This window comes from Mesocricetus auratus, unplaced genomic scaffold (genome assembly GCF_017639785.1).
Source record: "Mesocricetus auratus isolate SY011 unplaced genomic scaffold, BCM_Maur_2.0 Super-Scaffold_4256, whole genome shotgun sequence".
In the NCBI taxonomy this organism is placed as follows: domain Eukaryota; kingdom Metazoa; phylum Chordata; class Mammalia; order Rodentia; family Cricetidae; genus Mesocricetus; species Mesocricetus auratus.
The window spans coordinates 66,788,091-66,801,168 of NW_024429182.1; the positions used below are offsets into that span (position 1 = coordinate 66,788,091).

Sequence of the window (13,078 nt, forward strand, 5' to 3'; positions counted from 1 at the left end):
GCGTTTTACCTGATGCTAAGTGCTCTTCTGTGAATAATACAGGTGACTGTACTGTGAAAACTAAGTCAGTGTCTGACAGGTCTTTGTAGTTCCCACTGCAAAAGGTTTTACTGTCAATTGTCAAGTGACTGTGTATAAAAACCAAAATCTAAACACACACACACACCTATTGGATAGGGTTTCAGAAGCAGTCTGTGGGATTATCCTTCCCACCGGAAACAACCCTCCACACAGGCAAGCTCTCAGAACCAACAGTTCTCAAGGCACTGGACATCAACAAGGACAGATGTGTCTTTCGAGGCACAGGAAACAGGTGAGGTGACTCTGTGACTAGCCAAGTCTCCTGCCTACAGTGTTCTCACAGTTTATGTGTGGAGAGCATATCATGGGCTGAGTTGTACCCTCTGAAGTCAGCAAGGCTGAACTCCAGTGTGAGTACTTAGAGATTGCATCTACAGAGATAATTTAGAGTCCATGAGTTCAAAGGTGGAGCCCTGACCCAGTGTGACTGGGGTCCTTTCTGGAGGAGGAAGAGACCCCACAGCTGTCTCCATACAAGCACAGCAAAAGCCACATGAGGACATAGCAAAAAGACAGCCACTGTGATCTGGATATGGTTTGAGGGTGTCCCCCAAAGGCTTGTTTGCTGGTGGTTTGGTCTCTAGTATGATGCAATTGGAAATCATTACATTAAGCAAAACAAGCCAGACTTAAAAAGGCAAATACAGCATGTTTCCTCTCATAAGCAGAATCTGAAGTTGAAATTGTGTGTGTGTGTGTGTGTGTGTGTGTGTGTGTGAAACTAATTTTCTATCTCTGTCCCCAGATAATTGTATGGTGCTTACTCTTAGAATATTATGGAAAGTCAAGACATTATGGTTCCCACTTGTAGTAACGCACCAAAGTTCCTTTTAAAATTCACTTTTTAAAAAGTCAGTTTAAAGAAATCCTGAGCAAATAATAGCGCCAGCAGCAAAAGCCTAGCTATGACAAATCATGGAACCTTTTTCTAGGGGGCAGGGAGGTTGTTTTGTTTTCTATCAACTTTCATATAGCAGTGTAGAACCATCCAGTCACCTGGGAAGATCCGGCCAGTGGCATCTATTCATTGTAGTTGGACAGCATAGGGTCCAGTGACCCGAGACTCCAAACCTTCAGGACTACCCAACAGCTTGCATAAAGTGGCCTGAGACACAGATGGTCCGACACTTCACATTAGGCTAGGTAACCCCCTTTCAAGGAGCCATCCTAAACTATGGATTCAGCCTTTGAACACTCAAGGGTTCCAACTCAGGTATTGACGGCTGCCAGAGGCATTGAGACCTTTTGTGTGACTGGGCTTCCTAGAAATGGAGCACAAATCCCAACTACTGCGTGTCATGCCTGGCACCTTCCATGCCTCCGGAACAGTAAAATGGTGTACACATGGGCTAGGGCGGTAGCTCCATCAGTAGAGTTCTTGATTAGTACACTCAAAGCTGTGGGTTTGAGCCCCAGCACTGTATACACTAAAGTGTGGTGGTGTCTACTTGTAATCCCAGGACTTAGGAGATAGAGGCAGAAAGATCGCAAGTTCAGGGTCATCCTCAGCTACATAGTGAGTTCAAGGCCAGTCTGGATACATGAAATACTGCCTCAAAACCAACTCTTTTATTTTTTTAAAAAACTATTTATTAATTTTATTTTATTTGCATTGGTATAGAAGGTGTCAGATCCCCTGAAACCAGAGTTACAGACAGTTGTAAGCTGCCATATGGGTGCTGGGAATTGAACCCGGGTCCTCTGAAGAGCAAACCAGTGCTCTTAACCTCTGAGCCATCTCTCCAGCCCCAAAACCAACTCTTACGTATGTGTGCACACACAATTAGACAGTGGGAATTGCCTTCTCAGGGCCCTCTTGAGTTGTCAATTGTTGATGTGGTCCATGGAGATGGTTTCTGAGGCAGTGCTATCACCCTTGGAAGAGCATCTTTGGGATGGATGTTTGGGATGGTGACAGGATGCCAGCGTCGGGCAGAACCCCAGGAGGGTGGCAGGGAGCCGGGGCTAGACACGGGCAGCCAATGGGGTGTGCAGTGAAGCCTGTCTGGGCCAGCCTGTGGGCTCCGCATACCTAAGTACTCTCAAACCCCTGGGGAATTTCCAGATTTACCATCAGTGAAGGGCAATAATCACACCGAGAGGAGCAATTATTGCCAAATCATTTAGGATTTAAAAAATCATTGGCAAGAAGATGGAGGTCAAGAGGTGTGCCGTCGGGGGAAATAAAAAACTCTACCTGTCAGGCCTGGCTTTTACTCCTTCCTGTGATGTGATGTGATACAGGGGAGACAGACGTTCAAAACTGAGTGGCTGTACTCCAAGGGAACCCAGAAATGCCGAGAGCCGCAGGGGGCCTGTCAGCCTCCAAGACGGGTTTGGTGGTTTGGATCTGTAAAGCAGACTGGGGCTGGGTGTGTGGGTCAGTCGGCAGGGCACTTGTCTGGTGTGTGTGAAACCCACATTCTGATTCTCCCGGTGACAGCACATGAAACGGGTGGAATGAATGCCTGAGGTCATGGAATTTGGGAGACAGAGTAGGAGTATCAAAAGTTCAAGGTCATCACTGGTTACACAGTGAGGTAGAAGCCAGTCTGGGCTAAAAGAGGAGATCCTGTGCTTCCACACTGCCTGCCTGCAGGTCTCTCCTTCACCAGCCCCAGTGCTCAGAAGAGCGGAGCCTGACAGGTAACATGCTTTGGAGGACAGGCTTCTAGGGCCCAAGGGCTTCCCAGGAAAGTCTGTGTTCATGACCTGTCAGCTCTCCCTGGACTCTGCTAGGTAGAGTATGTTCCCATCATGGGGAAGGACACAGAGGGGCAGGCAGGGCACATACTCCACATGGAGATTCCTCAAGGGATATTTACACCTTCAGTTTCCAGTGACCTCAGAAGCTCGGAGGTGACACTCACTAAGCCATTTTCACCATGGCTTGGCACATTTATAAGGACAAATAATACTATGACAAAAGCCAAGGATCACTGATTTTTTTTTAACGTGTATTTGAGGTCTGCACCCTAGAAAGGGCTCTGGACCCTAGAAAGGGCCTGACCACCTCTAATCTAAGGGGGTTGTATTTCCAATCACCTAGGGCAAGTCCAGCCCTCTGCTCTTTGAAGGCTGTTTGGGAAAGACCTGGTGGAAATTGAATTGGGGGCTGCCACCACTAGAGCTCAGGCTCAAAAAACCTCTGCAGAGCTGTTACTAAGGGAATGGCAGTGATGACTTTATTGATCAGAGCAGCTCAGAACAGTCAAGGTGTGCCACGGCCTGGCACCTCCTGAGCAGCCAGCAGCCCTTCACAGGCCATTTTCATCACACACACACACACACACACACACACACACACACACACACACACACACACACACACACACACGGGGGGTCATTACTTGTGTGTACAGACAGTTATATGAAACTGTGTTCACACATCCTGAGGTTTAAATGACACTAGCAAGCCTTTCAGCAGAATGGCAGGCTGGAGCCAGGAGAGAGCGACAAGGCGGGGAGATGCACAGGTACCATGTTCAAATTCAGATGGCCTTAGCCCACCAAGTGACAGGCACAAAGAACGGTGTGCGCCACAGCACACGTATGGAGGTCAGAGACAGGTTCCAGGGGTCAGTTTTCCTACCACCCTGTGAGGCCCGGTCACCAGCTCTGGCTGTAGGTGACCTTACCCACTAAGCTATCACGCCAGCCTGATCTCTAGAACGTTTTTTATCGGCCACAGGAGAGCGGGTACTCATGAACTGACATTCCTGTTGTGCCCATACCTCAACCTCTGGCAACCGCTAGTTCACTCTCTGCCTCTGTGGGCTCGCCTGTTCTAGACAAGCCCACGAAATGGGTTCCATTTATGATTTTGCACCTAGTTTCCAGTCCTTGGCAGATGTGTTCATGGCTCATGCCTCCTCTTTAGGACTCCATGATATTGCACTGTATGAGTGGGACACACGTTGCTGACCCATTCGTGGGGGATAGGCAGACATCTGAATTCTGCTCAACCTTGCAGTTACCGTAAATACAGCTGCTGTGAATATCTGTAGGTGGTTTAGGGGACTGTTTGGTTCTGTGGTGTTGGGACTTAAAACCAGGGCTTCAAAGTGGTCATGACCGGGCAGGTGAAGCCCACAGAAACAGCTGACCTGAACAAAGGGGTTGCTCATGGACCCCAGACTGATGGCTGAGAGGACAGCATGGGACTGATCAGTGAGGAGGCCTCGGCAAGCTTTGGGGCCTCGAGTACTAGATCTGTATTTATCCCTGGCATCCCAATGGACTTTGGGAGCCCATTCCACATGGAGGGATGCTCTCTCAGCCTGGACACATGGGGGAGGCCCTGCCCCGGATGATATGACAGACTTTGGAGATTCCCCATGAAGGGCCTCACCCTCCCTGGAGAGTCAATTGGGGATTGGATGAGGGGTTGGGGGATTGGATGGGGGGGGGGCGTGGGGGAGGAGGGGAGAGGGATCTGAGATTGACATGTGACGCAAGCTTGTTTCTAATTTAAACAAACAAACAAACAAAAACCCAGGGCTTCGACCACAGAGTTGCCCTCAGAGTCTACAAGTTTGCTGCTGTTATTGAATATCAGTTCCAGTTCATCTGATCTACACCTAGGAGTACAGTCACTGGGCAGACAGAAAACTCATTTAATGCTGGAGTCCCATCAAAGATTCCCCCCCAGCACTGGTGCTTAGTCACAGTCCAACCAGCAGAACGCAGGGCTCCAGCTTTTCCATATCAACACTTGCAAGTTCCTGCTTCTTCTCTCTTTAGTGGCCACATGAGATGATGGGGTTCGACCTTAGTCCTAAGGAGACTCACCCGCCGCCTTTCTGTGTGCTCGTTGGCCACTGCCTGAGGTTCTACTGCTTTGTGGTTTTGTTCAAATGCCCCATTTTTAAAGGAATATTTTAACATGAAAGGATACACAAGGTCTGAGATTTGCTTTAAGACATGATAGTAAAAAAATAGTTCTGGGGCTGGGGGGATGGCTCACTTGGCAAAGTACTTGCTGTGCAAACATGAGGCCCAGGGTTCTGACTCCCAGAACCCAGCAGCACACATCTGTAATCCCAGTGTTCTACATTGAGATGGGCGACAGAGACAGGAGAATCCCTGGAAACTCACTGGTTAGCCAGGCAGGCATATGCAGGTAAGAGAGATTCTGTCTCACACAGAGGACAAGGCAAGGACTAACACCCGAGGTTGAACTCTGCCCTCCACATGAACACTGTGGCACACGTGTACCTGCGACCTACATACATGCTCATGCATGTACTATACACACACACAGAAAACAAGAAAGGAAAACATTTCTTAAGAGGGAGAAAATACTACAAGAGGGGACTATGTGTGATCTGGTTGCTGGGACACAAGGCAGGCACCTATCTCATTCCTCAGTGAGAAGAGTTCCGGACCAGAAAGACAGCTAGTGGGTAATGGCAGCTGCTGCTGACCCTGATGCTCTGACTTCGATTCCTGGAACCCACATGGCCCACACGCTGGAGGGAGAGAATGAATTCACACAGTCCTACACCCAAAAGAAATAAGTAAGTAGATGTCATTTAAAAGTTTTAAAGAAGAAAGGAAATGCTGCCACTCCTACCTGGTGAGCTTCCACCCCTATGGCCTGTAGTGCAGACTTGAAGAACTCAGGGGAAGGTTTCCCCACCACTTCAGCCTCAATACCACAGGCATACTGGCAAAGAAAAGACATAGCATGGGTTTAAGATCAGGGACAGGAAAGTGACCAAACACAGGGAAGACTGTCTCGTGATGGTTAAGGCCCTTCACAAAGCAGGATGCTATGGGCCCCCAAAACATCTCACAGACAAGAGTGTCACAACTCCACAATAGGCTGCTGCCCAGAATGCTACCTCCAACTCTGCCACTTACTCCAAGGCTGCTGCCCATGGCAAAGTGGCATACCATACCTAGCAAAGCCACAAGCCTCCCCCGGGGACAGGAGACCAGGGCTACAATCCCATTCTCTGGCCTGTCCCTCCTGTCCACCTCCAGGTAGATTACAGGCCCTCCTGAGTGGTCCAGGATTCAATCTACCCACCTGTGCTGTGGAATATTAGTTTAAGATGTGCTGCACTTGTTTATGCTGTTGTGGAACATTTGTTTAATGATGCAAAGATGTGTTGCATTCTTTTATGCTGTATTTGTTTAGCTCTGCAAAGCTGTGTTACTTTGCCTGTCTAAAACACCTGATTGGTCTAATAAAGAGCTGAATGGCCAATAGCTAGGAAGGAGAGAGATCGGCAGGGCTGCCAGGCAGAGAGAATAAATGGGAAGAGAATTTAGGGGGAGAGAGAGGAAGGAGGAGTGAGAAAGGGAGAAGGAGAGGAAGATGCCAGTTCCCCAGTCAGCCATGGAGTAAGAAGTAAAGAAAAGTTTATGGAATAGGGAAAGTTAAAAGCCCAGAGGCAAAAGGTATATGAGATAATTTAAGTTGAAAAAAAGTTGGGTAGAAACAAGCTAAGCTAAAGCCTAGCATTCAGAAGTAAGAATAAGTCTCTATGTATTTATTTATATGGGAGCTGGGGGGCAGGACCCTAAGAGTAAAAAAAAAAACTATACATCTGCCCACCCTTTCCACCTGGGCACAGGTGGGCAGGGGCTGCGACCACTGTGAGGATGGGACGTGGTACAATAGGAGTGTAGGCAGGGGTAACTAATTGGCCACAGTCACAGTAGACTCCAGAGGTCTGGCTGCAGATGGTTCTGTAACCTCGAGGGTCATCTCAGGAACAAGGTCAGGAGGACAGATCAAGCCTGAGGTGTTACAGGGCCAGGACGGAAGCAGCCATGAGTCAGAGGAGAGTGGCAAAGGGCATGCTGGGAGAGAGCACCAGGAGGTTGGCCAGGGTTGGGGTAAGAGAATGACATACATGTAACTGACTGCATGATGACCCAGGCAATGGGAGAGCCAACCCCAGAGGGGAGGGGATGTGTGGTTGGAAACCCCACACAGGAGGCCCCACTCAGAAACATGAAAGGCTACTTGTATGTAAAGTGCCCCCTCTTCTCCAGAAAGCCTGAAGAGGGCACGGAATAGAACCAGGGCAGGTACCTCAAGTGCCTTCATGTAGCCTCCAACATCCAGCATCAGGCCAGAGGTCTCCTTGTAGTAGCGTCTGCAAGAGAGCAGAAGGAAAGTGGTGGTCAGAGAGCCACGGGTGCAGGTCAGTACTGATGCCATGCTGAGAGTGACTGATGGAGGCCACGTGGCAGAACCAGAAGGCCAGCAGCACTAGGATACCATGGATCACTCAGCCAGTAGACCCCTGCTGCTGGCCTTGTAGGGACCCTACCACAATGATTAACCAGAGATCTAAGGGGGACAGATGGATCCAGTTACTATAACACAGAGGAAGACAAGTGACCCGTATTCTGGGAAGGGACAGCAGGCCCCTGGAGCATGTGCTTACTCCCTAATTGCTAATAATTAACCCTTAACTGCTGCCCGAGGAGAGAACTCCATTAGTTCCACAGCAGCCTGCCATATCTCCTGTTAGCTGGGGTCAGGCAAGGTGCCAGGTTTCAGGGGCACCAGCTGCTTCCATGAGAGGACAAGGATGTCTTCCGAACCGAAGAGACAATGTAGGCTCTCTGGGAGCGTTCCTCCTTAAGACTGTCTCATTGCTCTTCCAAGTGCCCAAGGCCTATCTCACATCAGACCAAGGCCTTGAGGTACACGAGAGTCCTAACTACAAAGTCATCCATACCCGAGGCTCTCTGAGAAAAGCCATGCAGCCATAAGAAAGCAAGAAGGTAGCTTACACATCATGCTCTAGAGATGAGGTTCACTGAAACCCAGGGATGGTAAGAGATCTGAGTTCAGAGTTATTAAGAGGTCTAACCATCCTGGTCAGTTGTCCCTTCCTTCGGTGTCCAGCAGGGGACATTAACTAGGCACATGTGCAGTGGACAAGAGGAGACAGAGCCATAGGCCGGCCTCGACATTCAGATCCCCTCTCTGCTTCCTAGCAGGGACTTTGGGCTATATAAACCTTTCGACCTCAGCTTCCCTACCTGTAAAATGGTCAAAGGAAATGAACCATCCATATCTAGGACTGTTGTGAAGCTTGTACAAAATAACATACTTAAAGTTCCTTGCATGCCCAGAACACAAACATCACTCAACAGAAGACTGGAGAATTCTACTGTAAGTAGCCATTCACTGGAGCTCAGCACAGGCCCAGAAACAGGAGCTCAGTGGGAAAATAAATACAGGACCTAGGCCTGGTGCTGTCACTCCAGTAATCCAGCAATCAGGAGGCTGAGGCAGGGGGATTGAGAATTCTAGGCCAGTCTAGGATACATAGCAGATTCTATCTCAAATTTTTTTTTTTACTTTTCTTCATGTGTATGTGTTGGAACACCTTCTGGGGACTGAGTTAGTTATGTGAGAAGAATTCTGAGTGCTCATGAGAAAACTCCAAGAAAACCAGACAGGAGTCTTGTGACCTCAGTTTCTTCAAAACACCGAACTGTTCTTGGAATGTGTTTTCATGCAGGCCACACCCACATGGCACTGATGTGGGTTCTGGGGATCCAAACTCCAGCCCTCTTGCTTGCATGCCAACAGCTTAACCACTAAGCCCTCAAGAAATTTTCTTTACAAGTTTCCTAAGGCTTTAAAAGTTTCCTAGGTGGCTCAGTGAGTAGAGAAAACTTGCTGTACAAGCATGAGGACCTTCAGATCCCCAGAACCCAGCTATGGCACCCTGTATCTGTAACTCCAGAACCCAGCTATGGCACCCTGTGTCTGTAACTCCAGAACCCAGCTATGGTACCCTGTGTCTGTAACTCCAGAACCCAGCTATGGTACCCTGTGTCTGTAACTCCAGAACCCAGCTATGGTACCCTGTGTCTGTAACTCCAGAACCCAGCTATGGTACCCTGTGTCTGTAACTCCAGAACCCAGCTATGGTACCCTGTGTCTGTAACTCCAGAACCCAGCTATGGTACCCTGTGTCTGTAACTCCAGAACCCAGCTATGGTACCCTGTGTCTGTAACTCCAGCACTCTGTACCAGATGAGAGGTGGAGACAGGAAAAGCACCAGAAGCCAACCTGGCAAACAACCAAGAACCCTGCCTCAAACAAGGTGGAGGGTGAAGAGCGACAGCTAAGGCTGTCCTGTGACCTCACATGCACACCCTGTCATGAGAGCACGCCTGTACTCACAGACAGACAGACAGACAGACAGACACACACACACACACACACATCTACCTGTGACCTCACATGCACACCCTGTCATGAGCACGCCTATACTCACCGACAGACACACACACACACCTACCTGTGACCTCACATGCACACCCTGTCATGAGCACGCCTATACTCACCGACAGACACACACACACACACACCTACCTGTGACCTCCACATGCACACCCTATCATGAGCACGCCTCCATTCACAGACAGACAGACAGCCGCGCGCACACACACACACACACACACACACACACACACACACACGTCAGACACCTACCTATGACCTCTACATGTACACCCTAGCATGAGCATGCCTACACTCACAGACAAACAGAAAAACAGACAGACACAATACACTTACTTAAAAGTGTTTGCTTCAATTTTTTTCTATTTTTTACAATATAGGATAGCCAGGGTCCAGAGTTTGAAAGAACTGGAGACTGATAAACAGGATTTGGCCAGCAGAGGGAGACACTGGTGCTATGCTGTGCTGTAGGTAGGGGTGGCAGGAGGCTTTCTCTTCTCAGTCCAGGACTTTCTGCTGGACTCAGAGACATGCCCAGACCTGGCATGCACCCGTGGACCCCCAGGTGGAGGACGCATAAAGAGACCCACAGAGAAACTGCAAACACGGTGACCCGCATGCACAGGTGACAGAGGCATCCCTCAGAAGAGACAATTAAGCTGTGTCCTGAGGCGGAGCAGGTCACTCTGTGAGTGAGAGGCAGGAGTGTGAAGACCAGGGGGCAATTCGAGATCACCAGAGCAGCTGATGGGACATCCTCTTGGGCCAAGGCCCTCAGGAGGCTCTCAGAGACTACAACCCTTGTTCCAACTGGCAGTCAGAGAAAGACGGCAGGAGAGGATCATCAGGGGCCTCCCGAAGGAGAGGGTGAGAATAACTGGGTTGGGAGGGATGCAGACCTAACTCAGCACAGACGATGCTCAACAGAGGCAAACAGAAACTTCCAAAACAAAACTCTAACAGGTGCAGCTGTTTGCAGCTGAGGATTCTGGGGGTTTCTGGGCTGCCCCAGGGCCAGCTGGAGGACACAGGATGGATGGGAACAAGCACCTCTCATTTGGAAATCTCACCCCTAAGGAGTTCTCAGAGCACAGCTCTGCTGGCCTCGGGTCTAGATGTTTATTCTAAAGTAACTTCAAGGTGTTCTACTCACAGGGTGCCTTGAAAGCTACAGTCAAAGCATGACCTTCTGAACCAGAGAAAATAGATGTTCAGAAATCCCAAATGAAACTTACATTGGGAGAGGGGAGTTTAGACACAATTTTTCTGTGTAGCCCTGGTTGTCCTGAAACTCACTCTGTAGAACAGGCTGGCCTCAGACTCAGCTCTGCCTGCCTCTGCTAGTGCTGGGATTAAAGGCCACCACTATCCAGCCAGAAGGAAAACTTTTAATCCCTGCCACCACCCCTCTCTCAAGAGAGGTTTTTTGTTTGTTTGGTTTTTTTTTGAGACAAGGTCCCACTACGCAGTCAGTCAGGCACGCTATGTAGACCAGGTTGACCTCCAACTCACAGAGATCCTTCTGCCTCCACCCCACCAGTTGCTGGAATTACAGGTGTGCCCCACTACCTCAGTTTATATGTTGCTGGGGATGGAGCCGAGTGCTTCCTGAATGCTAGGAAAACACACTACCAAATAAGCTACATCCCCAGTCAACCCCTCCCAATTTTCTTTCTTTTCTGTTTTTGTTTTTTGAGACAGGGTTTCTCTGTGTAACAGCCCTAATCATCCTGGAACTCTCTTTGTAGGCCAGGCTGGCCTCAAACTCACAGAGTTTGCCTCCCGAGTGCTGGAAATAAAGGCCTGGGCCACCACTGCCTGGCTTGTTTTCTTTTTAAAACTGAATCTGGGCTGCATTTTAGAGAGCTCACAATTTTTTTCTGTATTTATTATTCATTCAGAAAAACAAAAATCCACCTTGAAGCCAGCTGCTGGCTGTAAACACTGTTTCCTTTAAGAGGAACAGCAAACAGGCATCTAATCGACACCCCTTCACTAGCAACCGGATATAGTTTCCCTTCCCTATGGCACAGTGCGGCCAGCTGTGGGCCCTCCAGCCACTGAGGGCCACAGCGGCCACCGGGAGAATCAGGACACAGGAGCAAGCAGTCAGATCTGATTTTATGCTTCGTTCTCCTGCCGTTTCCGATTCCTCGGAGCAGCCTCCCTGCAAAATGACCACTTGACCTCTCCCAGAAGAGCCATTAACCTCCATAGTCTGTAGAGTAAACAGCTTAATTTTCTGATGGCGGCATGACAGGAGAAATTACAAAGGCAATTCCCTCTCTCAGTCCACACAGATGCCAAATGTAAATCACTCCATTTCGAGGAAGGGGACATCCTGCTTCCCTGCACCCTCGGGGAGGCCACCCCAGCCTTTACTGTAGTGACAGGAGCTCTTTCTGGGCCCTTAGGCTGCCTAGAGAAGCTGCCACCCTCTGGGGACTGTTGAGCCCTTTCTCTGGGTTTGAAACATGCCACCCTTCACCCAAGTCAAAATCTAGGGAGCTGGAGGCCCTGCACATATCAATTCAACCCTCAACTACTGCCGAGTCTGCTGAAGTTATCACCCAGCCAAGAGCAAACAATTCCTGTTTTCATCTTTCTCACTAATGTACTTATTCAAGCCATTACTTGCAATCTGGAATAACCTTTAGCAATGATAAAACTGCATCAAAGAAAAATGTGTTGACATAAATGACCTAGAAGATTGCTTTTTCATTATGCACATTTTCTAGTGTAGGTTTGCCAATTCAAATACCCAAGGGCAGGACCCAGCTCAGTGTGTTAAACAGTCTAAGTGTGCCTAGATCAATGGGCATGAAGGCCCAGTCACCAAAGCACTGGATAGAAATACTTCCAGCAGGAAGCCCTGCCGCATACCAAGCTGGGCAGGAAACCCAAAGCATCATGTAACCTAAGGGTGAGATTCTGAACTTCTAGTGCTGTTTCTGTTGACCACTAGACACAGACAGCCTTCTGGAAATGAGCTGAGCAGAATACATCATGAAGCTCAAAATGAGCCTGGGAGGCTGAGGCAGGAGGACTGCTAAGAGTATAGGTTATCCTGGGCTACAGAATGAGACCCTGTATCAAAATAAATAAAAGGAAAGAAAAGAAAAAAAAAGTAAAAGTCGTCCTTCAGTAGCTTCTGAGGACAACATCTGATGTGACAAAGACCCTCAACCATAATTTACTGTCACAGAAAGTAAGAAACAACCTCACTGTCCAACACTAGGGATCACTAAACACAATCCCAGGACACTCACAAGGCAGATAACTGTGTCACAGATACATTTGGTCACTGTGTACAAAGTCATCCATAAGCTGTTGTTTGGTGACTGTAAGAAACAGGCAACAGAGAGCTGAGGAGATGGCCCTGTGTTTGAAACCTTTAATGTCCAATATTCAGATCCCCAGCTCACATAAATGTCCAGTGGACATAGTGGCCCACCTGTAATTCTGGCCTTGGGAGGTAGAGACCCCAACAAAAAGCTGGACCATACCTTTGGTATGTGTTTAACTCAGAGATGCTGCCTCACTGAATAAGGTGGAAGAAGACAGATGGAGGATGCTATTCCTGACAACAACCTTGGGCCTCCACATGCACACACGCATGCACGTGCACACACACATGCACACACACTTACTTGCAAAAGTGTATACAAGCACACATGAATAGAAAAAAAAATCCCACAGGTGACAAAACAAGGTTAAGCCTGACTCCTGTATCGGCTCCTTTTCTTGTTGCTGTGACCAAATACATAACA

At 48.7% G+C, this 13,078-nt stretch overlaps 1 protein-coding gene across 3 annotated transcripts in view; it reads right to left on the reverse strand.

Moving 5' to 3' along the window:
- LOC101834406 (phospholysine phosphohistidine inorganic pyrophosphate phosphatase) overlaps positions 1–13,078 on the reverse strand; it is a 99,581-nt gene that overhangs the window by 62,839 nt on the left and 23,664 nt on the right. For all 3 annotated transcript variants that reach the window (XM_021228302.2, XM_040752762.1, XM_005064285.4), the window contains exons 4-5: positions 7,130–7,193; positions 5,657–5,749 (exon numbers count right to left, since the gene is read on the reverse strand). In XM_021228302.2, the coding sequence (XP_021083961.1) occupies positions 5,657–5,749; positions 7,130–7,193 (157 nt within the window). The remainder of the gene's footprint in view (positions 1–5,656; positions 5,750–7,129; positions 7,194–13,078) is intronic.